The 19357-nt window shown below is 37.0% G+C and overlaps 4 protein-coding genes across 17 annotated transcripts in view; 2 read left to right on the forward strand and 2 right to left on the reverse strand.

Annotated features, from left to right (window-relative positions):
• IP3K1 (inositol-trisphosphate 3-kinase-like protein) overlaps positions 1–3568 on the reverse strand; it is a 25159-nt gene extending 21591 nt beyond the window's left edge. The window contains exons 1-2 of one of the 2 annotated variants that reach the window (XM_031992550.2): positions 3323–3568; positions 2431–2555 (exon numbers count right to left, since the gene is read on the reverse strand). In XM_031992550.2, the coding sequence (XP_031848410.1) occupies positions 2431–2555; positions 3323–3452 (255 nt within the window). In that variant the 5' untranslated portion in view covers positions 3453–3568. Of the gene's footprint in view, positions 1–2430; positions 2556–3069; positions 3266–3322 lie in introns of those variants that run through there. The other variant, XM_076372410.1, reaches the window with a different exon arrangement.
• Mys45A (SDA1 domain containing protein Mys45A) overlaps positions 1–19321 on the forward strand; it is a 27217-nt gene extending 7896 nt beyond the window's left edge. The window contains exons 1-13 of one of the 12 annotated variants that reach the window (XM_031992533.2): positions 12086–12234; positions 12295–12380; positions 12543–12765; positions 13975–14167; positions 14501–14595; positions 14699–14803; positions 16562–16660; positions 16747–17259; positions 17350–17584; positions 17671–17806; positions 17900–18221; positions 18306–18953; positions 19047–19321. In XM_031992533.2, coding sequence (XP_031848393.2) covers positions 14509–14595; positions 14699–14803; positions 16562–16660; positions 16747–17259; positions 17350–17584; positions 17671–17806; positions 17900–18221; positions 18306–18953; positions 19047–19247 — 2346 coding nt within the window. In that variant the 5' untranslated portion in view covers positions 12086–12234; positions 12295–12380; positions 12543–12765; positions 13975–14167; positions 14501–14508 and the 3' untranslated portion in view covers positions 19248–19321. Of the gene's footprint in view, positions 1–8026; positions 8170–11262; positions 11393–12085; positions 12235–12294; positions 12381–12542; positions 12766–13970; positions 14168–14500; positions 14596–14698; positions 14804–16561; positions 16661–16746; positions 17260–17349; positions 17585–17670; positions 17807–17899; positions 18222–18305; positions 18954–19046 lie in introns of those variants that run through there. The other 11 variants (XM_031992534.2, XM_076372399.1, XM_076372402.1 and 8 more) reach the window with 11 other exon arrangements.
• On the reverse strand, positions 4957–13933 carry ana3 (rotatin homolog anastral spindle 3). Of its 2 annotated transcripts, none has more exons than XM_031992512.2 (29): positions 13831–13933; positions 13577–13761; positions 13304–13477; positions 13040–13185; positions 12690–12948; positions 12456–12614; positions 12269–12373; positions 11685–12206; positions 11389–11609; positions 11068–11305; positions 10786–10995; positions 10505–10711; positions 10255–10428; positions 10048–10183; positions 9747–9971; positions 9402–9663; positions 9147–9322; positions 8830–9072; positions 8533–8756; positions 8159–8452; positions 7833–8073; positions 7573–7735; positions 7304–7500; positions 6495–7231; positions 6114–6318; positions 5839–6050; positions 5615–5755; positions 5418–5547; positions 4957–5344 (listed from the first exon to the last, which is right to left on the reverse strand). In XM_031992512.2, the coding sequence occupies exons 1-29, from the start codon at positions 13874–13876 to the stop codon at positions 5079–5081; spliced, it is 6498 nt and encodes a 2165-aa protein (XP_031848372.2). In that variant the 5' UTR covers positions 13877–13933; the 3' UTR covers positions 4957–5078. The 2 variants fall into 2 exon arrangements, with proteins under 2 accessions (XP_031848372.2, XP_031848371.2); XM_031992511.2 differs by having other exon boundaries at positions 13304–13480.
• On the forward strand, positions 14552–16547 carry Orc5 (origin recognition complex subunit 5). The gene is made up of 3 exons (XM_031992561.2): positions 14552–14595; positions 14699–14803; positions 14898–16547. Exon 3 carries the CDS (start codon positions 14955–14957, stop codon positions 16296–16298), a length of 1344 nt encoding a protein of 447 aa, XP_031848421.1. The 5' UTR covers positions 14552–14595; positions 14699–14803; positions 14898–14954; the 3' UTR covers positions 16299–16547.
• Positions 19322–19357: the final 36 nt, after the last annotated feature.

A 19357-nucleotide genomic window follows, 5' to 3' on the forward strand; every position in this document is an offset into this window, starting at 1 on the left:
TTAATGACTGTTTGTCCGCGTTTGTTATTCTTATTCGTACTACAGTTTTTGCGCCGTAAATCATATCTCAAAGTCTTTTCGAAATCAGCGTTTCCGAGGTCGAGCATTACATTCGTCGAAAGAATTTTTCCAAAGTAAGATCCTATATCTTGCTGCTCGTCGGGTGGAAGAGGAAACGTTCGAATCTAACGCGACGCGATCGATGACGTCCGCCGTTAGCGAAATATTCGTCGCTCTAATCACGATATTTGAACCCGTTTCAGAATTATCTCTCACAAACACGTTCCGGGTGTCGTTAACCGACGCCCGAGCCGCGTATTTTGAAACGTTACGATCAGCCGCGCTGAATTATCGAGTTTGCCCCACGAATTAGTACGCGCACCAACGCAACTGTGGAATATCACCGGCCAAAAACCGACTTTTCCACTTCTCAAATGTCCGAGACTATTTCTGCCCTTATACGAGGCGTCCAACAGGTTCATGGAACACGAAAATCCCACTGACACCGTCTGGTATCGGTAGGCTAGTCACGGAGCAACTATTGTCAAATCTAGACATGGTGGTAACCACTTTTTTTTTTCCGTAACATTCGTTCGCCTGAAAAATGATGAGTCGAGGTGGCTCGGATATATCGTTGGAAAGGAAACAAAGCGATTCAACCGACAAAAAGAACTGTTTCCCCATTGTTGTTTAGGATCTTGGGGAACAGCAACTCCGAGATTCGTTCAATGCCAGTGCTATATGAGGCAGAGCCAGGAATCGTTTCAGAGCTGTTCTAATAAACGCATTCAGCGTTGATTTAAATCGAGCATGCCCGGTGGGTAAATAAACTGGTCATCGTATGCCGTAATGAGTAATTCATTCGTACAAGGAAGAGTCGTGTGAAAAATAAGGTAAAATAGTTCTCGACGGACGTCAATGGAAATAGTTAACACTGGCAATCAATAATGCTAATGAGTTTCTTTTCATTCACCGCCTTCAATCTGTACAATTGCGAAATATTCGACATCGCACATCCTTTCGCTATGATCGTTTGAAATATCAGATTATAACCCTGTACTGTACATGCCATTAAGAGTCCCTCGATAAATAAATTAGCGAAATAATCGAAACGGTTCGTTCGAAAAACTGACGTATAAACATTCTCGTATTACATAACGCTCAGCGTAGTTGATTCGATGTCGAAAAGATTTCAAAATAGAAATGAGTTTGTTGCAAAATCTTATTGATGCTTTCGGTTATTGCGCGCGCGTTCGGTGTTTGTTTGCTCGCGTTTGATAAAGACACGACAAGAGCAGAGCATTTGTACAATCGACGAATTTCCCGGAACGCGTGCCATCCGTTGAATTTCTGTGACTGCTGCGTAGCGTAAAGCTTCGAAAGTTGAAACTGTTAATCGACGCGACAGCCCCGTTCGCAGGATGCTCGAAAAGATGTCGCGCGGCGTCTCGTGTCGTCGTTAAACCACACGGAATACGTAATAATGAATAAATGAAGAAATTACATCGATCCTTACATAACTTCTTCCCGTGATTAGAACATTGTTACCAAAGTGGAGCAATTTCTTAATAAATTTAAGAAACTCTAACGCGGTGACTCGCGTCTCTCCTATTCTTCTGTTCGAAATTCTTATCCTTTTACTTTGTTTCAACTGTTGTTTGACAAATGTTCGACGAAATAAAGGAAAACTACTAGAAACCACGGCCGGGCCTGCGTCGAAAGCAACGATTTATTCGCCGATATTTTTCGTTAACGCGACGCTTGGGAAAACAAGAGGCGAGACAACAATCGTCGCGAGGACTCGGCTGCGCAAAGATGGCGGCCGCAACCTTGGTCCTGCGGCGACAACGGTGCAGAAGCGGAAAGACCCCGATAAATTCGAACGAAATTACAACGAGAAACGAAACACGTTCTCGCCCCCGTCCTCGCCCCCGTCCTCGCATCCATTCAGTTTGTAAACGAAATTTCGTGCGTCATCGTTGCACGCGTGTATTATTGCTGTCATATTCTCTTCGCACTCGTGGCCGAAATAACAAGAAAGAGCCGCTAATAGGATCGTAGAACAAGCAAACCGGCGAACGTGCGTGCGCGATGATCAAATTTCGATCGCGGACCTTGGGCATCCTCGATCTCTCACCCGTGGCAACGTCTCGCTACGATTCCGAAATTAGCTTCCCTTTTTCTTATCATCTACTTTTCGTAATCGTCCGACGGTTTCCAACGGGAAACACATCCGCGCGATGTAGTTTAAATAATAGCCAACTAAGAAATTGTCAATTTTCATTGTTTTCTCCGAAATTGTTCAACTCAACTTCGCTAGGAGTATCTTTCTTCTGTTTTCGCCGCCTACTGTTCGGCTAAAGTGCAGCGGAGTAATTTATGATTGGCACACATGTCGTTAATATCTAATAACAGTTATTGTCCACTGACCTTTTTATCATTTGCTTTCTTCAATGATTCACACTGTTTTCTCCTCGATGCGTTTGCAGTTTCTATCGACGTATTAGGTTCACGTATGGATCCATGATATATTGGATTGGTATCCTTGAACGGAGCTATGTGGTAAACATTTAAGGTTGATTAGTGGAATAGCACATATGGAAACGTACGATTTCAGTGTTATTGAAAATGAATATTTTCCGAAGTTAAACGTTTCTTCGAAGTTTTAAGGAAATACTTCTGACCTCTCCAATCACTCTAGCTTTTCGATCGATTTTTCTGGCGGACAACACTACTACTGAATTCTCACGTATACAGTTCCAGCGTTTCAAGAGTGAACATAGAACACGTACAAACGAAAGCATGGCAAACTTTTAACATGTCACGTGCAACCTATGGTTTCAGGTTTCCTATGCGACTTGGAAAAAAATTATATTGAAAGTTGCAGTCACGCCTAATTCTTTCCATGATACTGCCACTTTCTCGTGCTCCACTCGACGAAGCACGTATTCCCCAAAAACGAAATTCAAACGACATTTCAAACTCCGCAAGCTCCAGGGGTCGGACGTTAAAGAGCGTAAATCACATTTCCGGTAAAACTTTCGATTAACACCGCAATTACGCGACTACCTTGGTACCGATTTGCCGAAAGGTCAATTCCGCGGTGCCCTAATTGCTCTCGATCGGAAGGAAGAAATCGGGAATAGGCGATTTCAGGCTGTCCGCTAACTTTCGCGTGAACTTTCAACGCGGAAAACTCGACTGGGAAAACTGTTCGGCTGCGCGAGCGAACGATGAAGCCTCTTATCATATAAAACGAAAATGCGACTGGCACCGATTGACATCTAACCCCTGAGTATATTGTATAAAATGTATGTTTTACCCAGCTGTGGATTCTTTCTCGATCTCCGGTGGTCGTAAGCGCTGGTCCCACGGGTCCCTGGACAGGGCCCATGGGGTATGCGGAACGGCGGGGCGCGGAGTGACGGATACGCGAACGCGGAGGTCACCATTGACGCAAATCCATCTGACGGTCACGTGACCGGCCGTGCTGGAACACAATACCCGCGCGCGGGTCCGCGGCGAGCCAACTTTCATTAAATCCGCCGGCGCTGAGGCGGCGGCGTACAGTGCGCGTACGTAAGTATGGAAGCGAGCGAGCAAGTATGCGAGCCTCGCCGACGATTCCCTCCGTGGAGGATCCACGCGGCGAAAACGCGGCAAAAACGCGGCCCACCCACGCTACCGAATAATGGGCAATTAACGAGCAACCGATCATACCGTTCCTCGAATGCCAATCAGCTCGGCCCGAGCGAGCCTGCACGCCGAGTCTCGCACTCTTTTCAAACGAAGTAATCTCGATCGGCGGCGGCTTAGAAAACAGTTTTATCGTAATTCAGTGCGAGCGTCATTACGATTTACATACATTCCGACGCAAGCATCGTTCAAATGCCGCAGTTTCGCTGCGAGAATACAGGATACGCGGCTGTTTCGACCGTTTTTGCCTTCGGCGTCTCGCCGCGAAAACTCTCCGTTAACGCTAGAGCAACCCGTCAAAATGGCGGGTTGAATGTTTGTTCCTTCGCAATTATTGGGGTATTGAAAGGGATCGATGATTTGAAATTGTAACGATAGATTCTTCTTCGCGTTTCGCTCGAGTGAAGCTATTTATTTAGAATAAAGGGGCATTTGACGGTGCTCAGGGGAACAACGAATTCTCGTGGCAAGAAGTACTTCCTCTGACATCACAGTCGCGTCGAGTGACAGCTCTATTTACTGTAAGCCTCCCGAAAGAAGCCGAGGAACTGTTCGCGAGACGGTAGCTTGTATCGTCGAATCAATAGTCGAACGATACACCTTTCGATCGCGATTTTCATCGGCAAACACGAAGAAACCAATCTAAATCTATCTCAATCGCACGAACCTTGTATTACTCGAGTTTCAATTTTTTCCACTGCTTTACGATAACATTTTACGTACCATTTACGTAACCAGATTCTAAATACTACTACGAAATTGATTACTTTCATCTAATTTAACCACTTGTTATATATATATATATATATATATATATATTTCTGTTACTCGAACTCGTTAAAAATGTTTCGAATAATTATGACACTCCGGCCCGCGTGGAACGCAATTACAATAGTAGCAACTTGTTTCAGAGAGATAATAAGAATTTTTGTTAGGAAAGAGTCTTCACCTTACGCGTGTTTGTTAATTACGAAACTTTAGTTGTTGAGTAACAGCATGGGCAAAATAGGTGTAATAGTCGGATAGTCCAGGCATAAATTTCAGTTTTTTGCTCGTACGTGCGTCACTGGCCGCAAAAAAAGAAAAACGACGGGCAGATGGTGCCGTAGAGGAGGAGTTACCGAGCACACTCTTCTCCGAACTTTCGTTCCTCGTTCAAAGCGAAATATGTAAGTAGCTGTGGTCGCTTTTTGCAAAAACCGCTGACGAATCTGGTGTCCGGCCGAGTACAACAAAATTCGTATTAAATATTACTCCTAGTTTCAGCGTAAAAAATATTACAAATTTTATTGACTTATAGTTGACAATGATACCATTGACACTGTTAAAAAAATAGAATTCGCTGTTATGTACAATTGTAATGATCGTTATACTATATTCGTTCATTCCTTCGTATCAATCGGGCTAAGGATTCTTAAGACGTATTGTAATATCTTGATCGACTCGTGTTCCTGTCTTTTATCGTCTATACTTAAGAGCGTCAGTCTGCCTAAAGCCTCTTGAATGCTTTGCGAAAATCCAGAACTTCGCGCGATCAATTTCCCTTTCTGATTGTTGGCTATCAAGGACCATAGCATAGAGCCAGCTATTTTCATTTCAGTTACGGAACCGTTTTTAAATATGTCGTGTAAGATATTAATGAAGTCAACTGTAACACATATCAATAAACAAGTTGACATGGTACTTGTAACGATGACCTTGACAGTTTTATTATTTCATACCTGAACTAAGCAATCGTGGCCTGTTCGTCATATTGAACGCTAAATTCCGTAGTATGGAAATCGCTAGAATTCTGTTAGACGACGAAGAACATTTCGATAATTGCAACAAGACGTCCAGACCGTCGACAGCCTAAAATATTAATCGTAGATCCAAGTAGCGGAGACTTCGAGTGCTCGTGAAAAAATGTTCAATTTACCTTTGGCACACATAACTGGCCTTCCTCGTAAAACGTGAAGTCGATTAGGAATTCTAAACAGTAGAGTTCGACGAGCGGCCACGGTTTCACACGTTTCGTGCTGACTGGATGTATTTTTGTAAAGAAATGAAGCAAATTGCTCTACGAACATTCAACGTTGTTTCATTAATAAATACCGTTAGCTCTGAAATTGAATTTCACGCCAGGCGAAAGCGTAAAGTCACCTTTGATATGGACACTCTAGATTCATGGACATGCACCGCATTCCTAAGGACATGAAATGCGAAATGTAACTTGTGATTATCGAACAATTGGCCAGCCTTGTCTATTTCCTTAGAAACCAATTGAATAATGACGTGAATTAAAGCTAGAGTGTTAGGAGTTCTTCTAAGTCCTGCTCCTGGCAAGATAGTCGTTAACGTTAACGACTGCGCCGCTGTAACGTGCACGGTATTAAAACAAGTCAATTCGAACGATTATGCGAACATTTCCGCGATACCTGTAGGACATTTCGTCGTGTACGTTGCTAGCAATTTCAAAGCAGTCGTGGTAACGGTATTGTTCAATGCAACCCACACCCACAGCTTATGTAGCACATCTGCCAATCCACATTTTGTCAGAACTTCCTTCACTTGGGTGTTGCCGTACATGAAGTTCATTAGTAATTGAAAAATACCATTCACGTCGTGCAACAGGGGGGCGACCTGAATAAAAAATATGAGGAAAATCTTCAACATATAAATGCCGTTGGAAAACCCGTGTAGTACGCACGGATAATCCTCATTGGGTGTTTCTATAATCGCAACGTTGGAAAACCCACCCATTGGACCTAATAAACTAGCAGAATCGAAATGATTAATCCTAAAATGATCTCTGTTACCTTTCTCTCGCGTTCCATTTGATTTTTGAAAAGTTCAAACGGTTGCAAACTTAACCTGACGTAAAGTTCCTTCAATATCATCAATATAGTTTCGGGTAGATTCTCTTCTAACGCGAACTTTTTAGCCGCATTCGACACGCATAATAAATTCGTGAGCGCACTCGTTATCAAGTCCTTATCCTCGTTTAATTTGCGATTCTTCTTCGACCTGTTGTAATTATAAATAATAAACAAATGCAAGAGGACACCGCATAGTTCCTCTCCGATTGGAATCTCTTCTTGTTCGTAGTCGCGATCATCCGTGGCTTTGTCGTAGATTAGAAGAATGTCTTCGTCTTCGACTGGTTTCTTCGAATGCGCGCTCGCGCTTCGCAAAGACAGCTTATTTATGTCCGATATAATTTCTCTTAAATTATTCCTGCTGTCGCTCGACGTTTGTATCAAAGTGGTATCTATTACCGTTTGCAACGAGACGTTGCTCTTCCCTAGAAAGTCTTTCTGAATGTCCAAGGAAATAAGAAACGCGAGGCAACCGACGGCGCTCATGCGGAGCTCCACGTTAGAGTCCTTTATTGCGGCGCAAATAGACACGAACACTGCGTTTGGATCAGATAATTCTAACGCTGTTTCTATCGCTTCGAAGTGCTGATTGTCCGTTAACGACAAGACGGCTATGAAATTAAAAATTTCCGTCCAGAATCTGGTTTTCAAGGACGATAATTGCGACGTGTCGGCATCTGCGTGGAAACATTGTAATAAAAATTATTACTTTCGTAGATTCGAGGGAGGCTCTTCGCTTTTGAACTTACGGTACAAGTCACTCTGCAGAAAACAAAAGAAAGTACGAAGCGAGTCCGGAGAGAAATTAATGATAGTTATATATTCGTTACTGTACGTGACGGAATTAATTAAAACTGTGCAAATGCTAATGTACATTTCCAAAATGTCACAGTGATGGGAGAGATTCTTTTTGCCATCGATATCTTTGGGAATTTCGTTGATACATCTAAAAAGAATAATTTTATTGAGCAAATAGCTTATAGTAAAGCGGAAGTAATTTCTTGGTTCCTTTACCCACCCAAGTAAATATTTATCTATAGAATGTTCATAAATCTGATGAATTATTTCCTGTTTTCCTACGTGTATTAAATTATTTAACAATCTGCAAACGGCTGTTATCAACGACGGCGTTACCACTAACTGTAAGCAGTTATCCGTCATCCCTGATTCCCTTCCTGAAACTAATACTCGATAGAGGTGTCTAATTTTGAAAAATCTTCAAGGCAATCTTCTCGCAGCTCTCATAGAGAGAATCGAAACGTTGATATTAATACATACAAGGATGCAACTCGTCTTGACAGTTGTACAAATATGAAATTGTACGTGGCACTAATGACGTGCAACCAGATTGCATACTATGAATAGACGGTGTAGTTCCACTCTCTAGATCTCGGTGATCCAATAAGTCGCAATCCAGAGTAGTATACATATAGATATTCGAGCATAAAATAGTAATTTCATCGTAAATGTTACTTTGTTCGACGTAGATCAGAATCGCATTCGCCTTCAGGGAATCCACCTATTCGAATAGACGTTCTGTCATATCTAGTTCCGGATTTATGAATAGATTTTACATAAAAGGAGGTGATCTAATATTTACTTACATACTGAAAAGGTAAAGAATTACAATTTTTCACTAAATTACTGAACGCAAGGCATGCTTGTTCTCTAACTATACACGACTCATCGTTACTGAGAATACATTGAAGTAGCATCTGACACAACTCACTCGGCGCTAACGCTACAGTAGTTAAAAGTTGAGAAGCGGTATGCAGGTTGTTTACTAAACCCGCGAGCAATTGCAAAGCGGACGCTTGAACCAAGGTGTCCCTATTTTGCCACAGCATAGGTAACCAACTCAACGAACGACCCTCGTCGTACCAAAACGTCGCAAAGGCCTATTTGGAAAAAGAGAAATTTACCAAAAATACAGGTCACTCCCGAATATAAATGAAATTATGCAAACGCGTGTACTCACAGTTTTATTGAAATTTGCCTGCATCTGATACAATAAGTGATTGAGGCATATTATAGAATTCCTAGTTATGGACAAGCCCATAAAGCTGACAGTTCCAGCGCCATGAAACGATATAATTAGTTCGATCAACGTATTCCCTAACGATATCAGTAAACCTTTATAATTCGCCCAGTAACATTTTCCAATTAAATACGTTAAACATGTCAACAGCCAATCGAGGTATGCTGTAACAGACAAACCATCCGGTTTACATCGTGTTAAGGAATCTATGGAACTGTGGAATTTTCTTAGATTCACCTAAATTATAAAAATGTTGTTGGTCTCCGAAGCATAAAGTAGACACTAACAGTTCGATAAAGTGAAGCCAGATATCTTCATCTTCGTCGGTAGACTTTTCAGGCTTCTCCGCGGCTGAACATGTTCGTGCCAATTTCAGTATCGATTGATGAACATTTTGGTCATCCAACTCCAAATCTTTAAATAACTCTGCCAATGATTTAGTTATATGCTTCATGACTTTGTTAGTCCATCTGTTTTTTCCTAATTTATGCGAACAAATAAATTCAATTTTATTACACGAACGATATAAAACTTTCATTTCCTAGCGAACGTACCATTTTTCGTGATATTCGCATAAAGCGTTAAAAAATTTAGAACATCAACGAACAAATCGTGGTCCTCTTTACTCGCCGGATGAGATAGTAAAAACCGTTCGAACGTTCGTTCCCAAGGTAACAAACTTATGTCCTTTATTTCCTCGTATTGTTGCATTTTATAAAATTTCATGTATCTAAAAAATTGGGCGATTAATAAATATAAAAAGCCAAGATGCCTAAAGGGATAATGAAAATGTTGAAATTATCAATTACACTGTAAGATAATCGAGCGCGCATGAAACAGCGTTGTGAGTGGTAGAATTTTGTATGTTGTACAATTGTTGTTGACAATAATAGTGAGGAAAACTAAAGCGCAAGATCATAAACTCATCCTCTTGAACGTGTAACTTTTCTGATGTATCGGAACTATTCACGTCGCTCCAACTTTTCCAAAGTACATTTAAGCCGTCGTTCCATTCCCACATCCAATATTGTTTAACAAAATTTAATGCTGCTCCATTAGCACTGTGAAGGACTATAAAATATAACAATGATTATTTTATTTATATATTGAACCAAATGAAGGTTAATTTGAAATACTCGACAACATCAATTTACCAGATAGGTCCGATCGCCTGTGCATACTTATTTTCCAATGTGATTTACAAAGAAACGGTAACTTCATCTTGCTCGTAATAAGATGCGGAAGCGAAATGTTCAATTGAATTGAATTTTCCGTGGACTTTTCACTCAGTCTCATTATGTATTCGTTATAAAGCAACAAACACAAAAGTTGGGAACCATCGGTCCTAACGGATTCGTTACTTGGAAACAGAAAAACACCTGAAACGAATATTTCAAATAAATCTTAAATAATTTAAATAATTTTTCATCATTTCTATGCATTCGCTATACATACTCCTGATTATATTCGACAATACATTTATCCGCGTAGACAGATCATGGCGAATAGCGCTCTCGGTAGATGCTAACAAATTTAATATAGTGATTATTGAAATCACCGAATCCGGATAATGAATATAATCCTTTTCTATCTAAAAATCATCGAGGATTATTGACCGAATTTACTTACATTGCTTGCTGATCTAATCATAATGAAATTTACCAAAGCACTGTTAAATGTTTTTAAAATTAAGGATACTCCGTTCTCGTTAATAAACAATTTATGCAGCGAGCTATCCGATAACATAACGCTAATTTGAACCAAAGCAGATTTTCGCATTTTTGGGTCAATGCTTGGTTCGTTTAACATTTCCAGCACAGACAACAAGTTGCTTCTCTGCAAAAGTTACATCATATGAAACTGTTAATATTATAACAGAGTTTTCAAAGTATAAAGAACGTGTATATGTAACCTGATAATTGCCTGCGGATTTTCTGATAAACGTTTGATGTTCAAGTATACAAAGTGAGTTGAGAGGTAATCCATGCAGAGACGATAATCGTGGCAATTTTTGAACGGAATCTTTTTCCTTTCCCAGAAGCCAAATCAATCGACAAACCGCTTCTTCTCTAATATCACTTTCCAATGAGAAAAGATATCGTAAGTTACCTTTAAAAACCTTTGAAGGAAAATACAGTATCGATTACAATATTAAGTTGTGCGAAAAAGAAATCTCTTCTGTGTAAAAATTACCTCGATATATGGTAACTGTATACTAGAAGAAACATCGGGATCAAAGAGTTTAGTTACGCACTGCCCTAACACTGTAGAAGAATGAGCATGACACTGCAAAAGGGGCAGTACTGGTACGATAGCTTCCAATAATCTTAACCATCCATTTTCTCCCATTTGAACTCTTCCTTTGAGTATATATACTAGTACATCTTCCGCCATTTCTTTTATCTAAACCGCAAAAAGAATTACTTCAGAAAAATTATACTTCACGATGTACAGAGCTAGGAAATTTGATCTTACTCTTTTATCCTCATTCGTTACACCATGAGAAATAATTTCCGTCAGTACCGATGATTCAAATAAGAATATCAAATTTTCCCAGGATAATCTTTCACTGTTATAGCTCGCGCTTAAAATATTCTTTACCAAAGTATGACATTCCTTATAAGTTGTATATTGCACATCAATATCTGCATTCGCCAATAAGCTCAGTATTAATTTTATTGCCAACACGTGATCTTCGTTGTCGAGAGAGTACCTTTAACATCGATGGAAAAAATATTTTACTTGAGAAAATCTCCGACATTAGTTTATATCCAAGAAGCTCTTTAAATTACATACCTATGTAAGTTTTGCACAAATCTGATAGTCTTTTTGATGATGTAGAAATTTTTGTGGTAGGACAAACACAATTTCGAAGCATATAGATTTTTCAATGTGTCCGAATGAGATAGATCTGATGAATTTTTGATCAAGGATATGGTTGCTTTCATTGATTTTGCTATTAACCTTGTTTCATCGAACATTTTGATGTATGCAGCTTCCTCGTTCCCTTGAAATTGCTAAGAAACCAGACACCAGGGATGCAGTAACTTTCTTCCTAACATTCATAATTAGAAATAACAGCGGTTACTTACACGACCGTAGTCTTGCAATACAGAGTGCAGTCTCGAGTATAAAAGATATATAGGGGCATCCATTATAGCTGTACATATCGAGGTTTTAAGAGATTTCGGAAAAACAACGTCCGCTATTTCCAGAGGCACGATACTACTTAGAAGTTTCATTGTAATAGTCAAAAGATGCAAATACGTTATCCTAAAGTGATCTATTGTACTATAGCTTTCAAAATATTGTATAACATCTCCGAGCATGTTAAATAAAGTTTTCATATCCTCGGTTATTTTCAAGGCCACGTTGTCATTACAGAGCCAAATATTTGGCATAATGCTTGTAGTCAGAAGATGCACTAGTTCGTATACTAAATCTGTTATATACTTTATATTTCTTAATGGAAATGCTGAGTTGACAGGAATGCTTAATTGAGATATGACGTGTCTCAAAGATTCAATACAATAAGTTGGTATAAGCATTTGTTGCAGTTGCAAAATAGAATCGTCAATATTATTCGTTGTGTTTTGGCTCCTTTCGCTTGTACCCTGAATAGAACGCGCAATATTAGAAACTGTAAGTAAATCGAATCATTTTATGAAATACGTACTGTAGATTGATACGCCTGATAATTAGCTTCTAGAAATCCTCCATCAGGGCTATCCCTGGTGTCGGAAGAAGAATAAGCATTGCTGCTTAATTTTCCTGCTAACAACTAAAGAGTAATATCCTTATTAATATCCTATGTTATTGTGAACACATTCAAGATATTTCCAGCTTGGAATACAATTATTTACCTTTTGTTTTTTATTTGCGATACATGGTTCGCAATAATAACAAATTCTTAGCCTTAAAGATCTTGTTAATTTGTATAATGTTTTCAGTACCATTGGTATAACACTCCTGAGATTACTGTTTGAGGCATTTGCACTGGATTCCAAAAGGTTGTGCAGTATCTGTAATAAGTTTGAATTTACTGAACGTCAATAAATGTTTAACATAAATATTAAAAAATAAAAGATTTCAAATACCGAGACTATTGCTGGTCTTTGGAGAAACACTTCAGCTGGAAAATCTTGCATCATTACATTTGTAATAAACTGGCAAGTATGTAATATGAGATTTGTATCTAAGATGTTGTTCAGAGCTTCTTCAACAGCTGCCAAAACACCTTTATCCGAAGTGACTAAAGGTTGCCATGGCAAAATTAACCATTTGACACCACCTTCTGTAGTCTTTAATACTGTTGTCCCATCTCCACATTCCAATGTTAAATCAAATGGTATAGAACTGCATTGAATAATTTCATATAATACATTATCGATGACCCAGATACTTAGGATTAATTTTAAATGACCTTAAGTAAATATTTTTAAATTACCTATCCAAAACAGAAGGAACAGAACGATTATATGATAAATCATGTTCTTCTGTTACATGTATTTTATTTCGATTGTACTCGTAATCTTTTATTCGTGTTCTGTGTCTGTCATAGTCAATAAATCCCATTCTCATAGAATTGGAATTCTTGTAAAGAAATAAAACATAATTACAAAACATATAACATTCTTTTTAACTTATTAGCAATTGCATATAATCAAATTATGATCTAAGTTTCTATGAATTATTAATAAATGCTACATACCTTAGTATTTTCAATGTTGGTTGCTGTTGTCTGCAAATTATTTGCATTAACAACAACTTCCTCAATTTCATTTAATTTCTCGTGCCACTCTGAACCTAATTTTCTTCTTAATTCGTGAAGTTCATTTTGAAATCTTAATTTACCAAATGCATTCAAGTAACTGTTATCAGCTGTCTGCTAAGACGTACGACAATTAACGAAATTTATTATAATAAAATGTTGCTCGTCAATAAAACATTTTAAATAACGATGCACTAAACTATTAACAAATACCTTCAACAGACGTAGTATCAAGTCCAAGACTTTCTGCGTTTGTGAAAAGTTGCTAAACGAAAACCAATTGAACAGTTTCGTTATTAATTCCTTTTTCACGGCATCACAGTCAGACCCAAATCCGAGATCATATTTTGAAATAATATTGTCCAAAGCTCTCGATCGAATTTCCTCAAGATTGTGACCTGCGGTAAATTCTAATATATTTTCTATACGCTAGTCGGCTTTATTAAAAAATAAATACTAGAACTTACTTAGCTTCTTAACGTGTACCGCTGATATTCCACTCATGTTTGACATTTCTTTAGATACAAAACATTCGCACTTTAGGTTAACTGCGTCAATTTGTAAACGAAATGGGCGCCAAAATGACGTTGCACTGCCATCTTACGTTGCAGATCTCGAACCTAAAATCTTGCATCATCGGTAACGTCGAGCGCAACACCGAAAACGTCTCTATACGTATTTCAAGTCTGTGATCAGTTTTTGTCATTTACTTGAGCGAACAATGTGGCGGGCTGAACCGTTTAATATTTTTGGACATATTGCTGCTAGTTGACGGTAAATGTTATGCGTTCGATATAAGTACGGGTATATATTTCTTCTATGTTTTATAAAATAATCATTTTGAAATATAATTTTTAAATTGTTATATGTTTGATTTATGCTTCAAAAATTGCTGGTAACCTTTAAATTCTTTGTTATATCATATCCATGTGTACTACCGGTATACGAATACAAAATTTGTTAAATTATTCTTAATATAATGAAATGAATTTAAAAAAGAGAAGTATAGCGTGTTTATTTATCAATTTTATTCACGAGTTTATTAAATATAAATTGATGATATCTTTTATTAAGCATTTGATTTGTTATATAGGTTATTTTGAATGTATGTATTTATATGTTCATTTCTTATTGTAGATTAAACAATGGTGAGACACAATAATCAGTTACCAGAGAATCTTCCACAACTGCAGAATCTTATTAAACGCGATCCAGAATCTTATAAAGAAGAAGTAAGTTTCTTATTGAAATATTGAATCCATATACATAACTATTATTATCAAATATAATTTATTTACATGGAAGATTCGTTATTATATGCCCATATCTTTATAGTTTCTCCAACAACATCAATATTATAAGTCTACTTTGGAAGTATTTCGTCTAACACCTAACAAATTTAATAAGAGTCTGGATGAAATAGTCATCTTTCTGGCACAGGTAAATCTTTCAATCATTATTTCAACTTATATAATAATAGATTTTTCAAATATATTAGAGAGGTATATTATTAGAGAGGTTTTTTCTCTTACAGGTATGGTAAAGAAACTACATGAAAAAATACATTCACAAATAGCTTCCTTATTATTATATGACAGTAATTGATAAAGAGCTTTTAAGAATAATAGTCATGGAGAACTACTTAGAATATATTAAGGGTAAAATTATCTGCCGAAATAATATTATAAAGCAACTGTATTCTTTAATTGGTTATCCAGATGAACCTATGCCTTACAGTATATTTATATCTGGTCACGTAGCAACTGGAAAGTCTTTAATAGTAGAAAGTATGCTTTCCTTTTTAAAGTACAATGCTTCTATTGTTAATTGTATTGAACATATAAATGTTAAGCACATATTTGATTACATATTAAGCGACTTATTCTCGGCGGCAAATAAATTTGAAGTTAACACCAAACTGCAACGCAGATGTGATAACATTGTTGATTTCACAATAAGTCTTAGAGAGATTTCAATGAATGATACTCGACCGATTGTGCTAGTCTTCGATAAAGCCGAAAAGCTGAGAGATGTCGATTCCAATTTGCTACCTGCATTATTAAGGTTGAAAGAATTATCAAAAGTTAATGTTTGCGTAATATTTATAAGCGATTTAATATGGGAAAAATTTCGTATAAAAGTTGGCATGTATGAACCGATTAAAATTCAATTCCCTCAATACACGCGAAACGAGTTTACCGAAATATTACTTCGATACATGCCAGACAACTATGACGAGACGTTTTATAAAAATTACTTGAATTTATTTCTTTCCGTGTTTTTACGATTTTGTCGAGATTTCAATGAGCTTCGTTACATGGCTAAAATAAATTTTTTAAAATACATTGAACCCATTGAAGCTAGCGAATCTAAAAAAGACGATACTGCTATGCTGTGGAGAAATATCTCTACAGTTTTCAAGTCGAATTTAGAAGTTATTTATCTACGTGTTTCATCCGAAGATTTTACAAAACACAGTCAAATATCCAAGGAAATTGAATCAACAACAAAGTTAGCATTAAGTTTTGAATTACCATATTATGCGAAATATATGTTAATTGCTTCGTACCTCGCGTCGTACAATCCCGCCAAAGAAGACAAACATCTGTTTGTGAAACAAAAAATGGGTAAAAGGAAAAAAGCACATACTAAACCAAATTCGAAGAAATTAAATGTTTACTGTGGCCCTCACAACTTTCCAGTTTCTAGAATGCTTGCTATCTTTTGCGCGATTCTCGATGAGAAAGTTGATATAAATGCTAGTTTGCTTGCGCAAATTCCATCCATGTGTCAATTTGGTTTATTAAGTTTTGTAGGAAATTACAATTTGGATGAACTGAAACTTAAGTGTTGCGTATCTTACGATTTTATTCTCGTAATAGCCAAGTCTGTTGGATTTACCATACAAAACTATATATACGATCTTATACATTAAGCGCACTGTGGTTTCTGTAATGTCCAACCATCAATCACCATCATTGTACAAGCAATACGTTAGCTTACTAACATTTTTCTTTTGTATCCACTTATTTATATTTAACAAATAAAGAGTTATGATTTGTAAGTATATTATGTCCTTTTTTACAGTCAAAATGCTTTTATCATGGAATATGCATGCAAGTGCAGAATGTACCAGATGCAAAGTATTGCTAATTTATCATAACTTAATTTCATTATATTTTTATTACTTTAATGCAGGTGGCTCACTGTTACCCAAATGATCTAGAATTGTTTCCTCAAGAAATCATCGATGTACTGCAAACATACAATACAGTACTTGACAATGAAATGCGATTAGTGAGTGTGGAATGTAACAAATTTTTACTACGCAAAATATAATGCCTCTAAGCTCGTTATTAATTTTCTTCTTTTTTCTCTTGTAGACGTTTTGCAAAGCCCTAATTCAACTCCGCAATAAATCACTTTTGGAACCAACGGTACTTCTTAGTCTATTCTTTCAGCTGTTGAGATGCCAAGATAAAAACTTGAGACAATTTCTTGAAACACACATCATAGTCGACATTAAAAATGTCAATGCTAAACAAAAAAATGCGAAGATCAACACAACTTTGCAAAATTTTATGTTTTCAATGTTGAAAGATTCAAACGTTAGAGCTGCGAAAATGTCTGCAGACATTATGATAGAATTGTACAACAAAAACGTTTGGAACGATGCAAAAACCGTAAATGTCTTAGCAACAGGATGTTTTGCAAAAACGACAAAAGTTATGGTCGCTTGTTTAAAATTTTTTGTAGGATCCGACGTGGAAAAAGATGGAAGTGACAGTGATAGCGATAGCGAACCAAATATTAAAGAAATTGTAATGGCTAACAGAGTAAATAAGAAAACGAAGAAACGCGAGAAACAATTAACTAAGGCAAAACAGTTGTTAGCGGTAAGTTGATCGCGTTCACTATAAGCTTACTATTCGTACAATTGCGAATTATACAAATCACTTATAATTTATTTCATTCAAATATTTCAGAAATCTAAGAAAAAAGCATCAAAAGCACCAACATATAACTTTTCGGCGTTGCATTTAATTCACGATCCACAAGGCTTCGCAGAGAAGTTATTTAAACAGTTAGAAAAAAATAATGATAGGTTTGAAATTAAGCTGTTAACTTTGGATGTAATCTCGAGACTTATTGGCCTACACAATTTATTCCTACTGAACTTTTATCCTTATCTCCAGAGGTTTCTGCAACCACATCAGAGAGGTAAAGTTTTATTCGATAAAAGATATACCTGGGTAATATTAAGATATAAAATAAGATATAATTAACTATTACTTTATCCGATGTAGAGGTAACAAAACTTTTACAATTCATCGCTCAGTCTTGTCATGAACTCGTGCCACCTGATTTATTAGAACCCATATTGAAAACTTTAGCAAATAATTTTATTACGGAAAGGAATTCTGCCGACGTTATGGCTATTGGGTATGTATGAATGAATAGCTCGGTGGTCGTCATAAAGAAAAGAAATTATGTAGCAAACATTTAATTGATTCAGTGTTAAATTATAAATTATAGTTTGAATGCTGTCCGAGAAGTATGTATACGTTGTCCTCTGAGTATGAATGCAGATTTGTTGCAAGATTTAGCACAATATAAACACTACAAAGAACGTAGTGTGATGATGGCTGCACGATCGTTGATCGGTGTATTCAGGACTACAATGCCAGAGTTGTTACATAAGAAAGACAGAGGACGACCAACAGAAGCAACTGTGGCCTTGGAAGTTCCAAAATATGGATCTGTTTCTGCTAATGATTTTGTACCAGGAGCTGAAGTTTTGTTGAACGCTAATTCTGATCAAGCTCAAGATAGTTTTGTAATAGACAGTGAAACTGACGTAAGCATCAAAAATATCGACAGCTAATAATGAAATTTTATCATTAATTTATAATAATTTATAATAATACAATTTTTATCTTAGTCTAGTAACGACGGTTGGATCGACGTAAACCACAGTAACAATGATCACTATGAAAGTGATAAAAACGACGACGATAATAGCGATGGCGATGGCGATGGCGATGGCGATGGCGATGGCGATGATGATGAAGATGAAGATGAAGATGAAGATGATGATGACGACGACGGCGGCGACGATGATGAAGCATCAGCTATTACCGATTCCAAATCTAATGCAGAAGGCGATAGTGGGAATTGTGAAGGAACAAATGAAAAGATCGAAACAGACATTGGAAGGAATGAAGATATGATTATTCAGGGTACTGGAAATCAACAAACAAAAGGAACGAATGGTCCAACAAAAAAATTGAAGAAAACAAAAGTAAAATCGAAAGGAACAGAAGATTCAAGGCCAAAGCAGGAAAACATAACGACAACTGAAAAGAAGGAAAAAGCGTCTTTAATGTCTACCGAACGTTTATTAACCGATGAGGATTTTATGAAAATAGATATGGCAAGAGCAAAGCAACAAGTAACGTACGCTAAACGCGGCGTAAAACGATCTCATACAAATGATACTGAACCCGGTGATTTCGTCAAATTGTCAGACATCGAAAATATATATAAGAAACGGAAACATGACAAACAAGCTCGTATTGAATCTGTAAAGGTTTGTTTTCATTACAGTGTTTGGAATACTAAATCATATTAATCTTTTAACAGCTTCTACATTTTTTAATTACATTTTCTCTCTTTTTTTCAGAAAGGGCAAGAGGAAAGAGAAAAATTTGGCTACAAAGATGGAAGACAGAATCCATTTTGTAGTAAAACAAATCGTGAAAAGAAAAAAACCAAAGCGTTTCAAATGTTGAAACACAAAGTTAAAGGAAAAGTAAAACGGTCCTTTAAAGAAAAGCAAATTGCTTTAAGAAATCATTTATTGAAACAGAAGAGGATGAAATGAAGAATGAAACGTGGTTGTAAAAATTATATGAATGAAAAAAAAATTGGATACAATAAAAGAATATTTTTGAAAAATAGTTTTCTCTAAATTTTAACCATCGAACATCGTTA

This window comes from Nomia melanderi, chromosome 11, assembly GCF_051020985.1.
Source record: "Nomia melanderi isolate GNS246 chromosome 11, iyNomMela1, whole genome shotgun sequence".
Classification (NCBI taxonomy): domain Eukaryota; kingdom Metazoa; phylum Arthropoda; class Insecta; order Hymenoptera; family Halictidae; genus Nomia; species Nomia melanderi.

What these genes read in the sequence shown, in the direction of transcription:
- ana3 (XM_031992511.2), bottom strand. Translation starts at nt 13,876, where the DNA reads ATGTCAAACATGAGTGGAATATCAGCGGTACACGTTAAGAAGCTAA. An exon ending in TGATACTACGTCTGTTGAAG is followed by an intron (nt 13,481 to 13,576) that starts GTATTTGTTAAT and finishes CGTACGTCTTAG; the next exon opens with CAGACAGCTGATAACAGTTA. An exon ending in ATTGTCGAATATAATCAGGA is followed by an intron (nt 9,972 to 10,047) that starts GTATGTATAGCG and finishes TATTCGTTTCAG; the next exon opens with GTGTTTTTCTGTTTCCAAGT.
- Orc5 (XM_031992561.2), top strand. Translation starts at nt 14,955, where the DNA reads ATGACAGTAATTGATAAAGAGCTTTTAAGAATAATAGTCATGGAGAAC.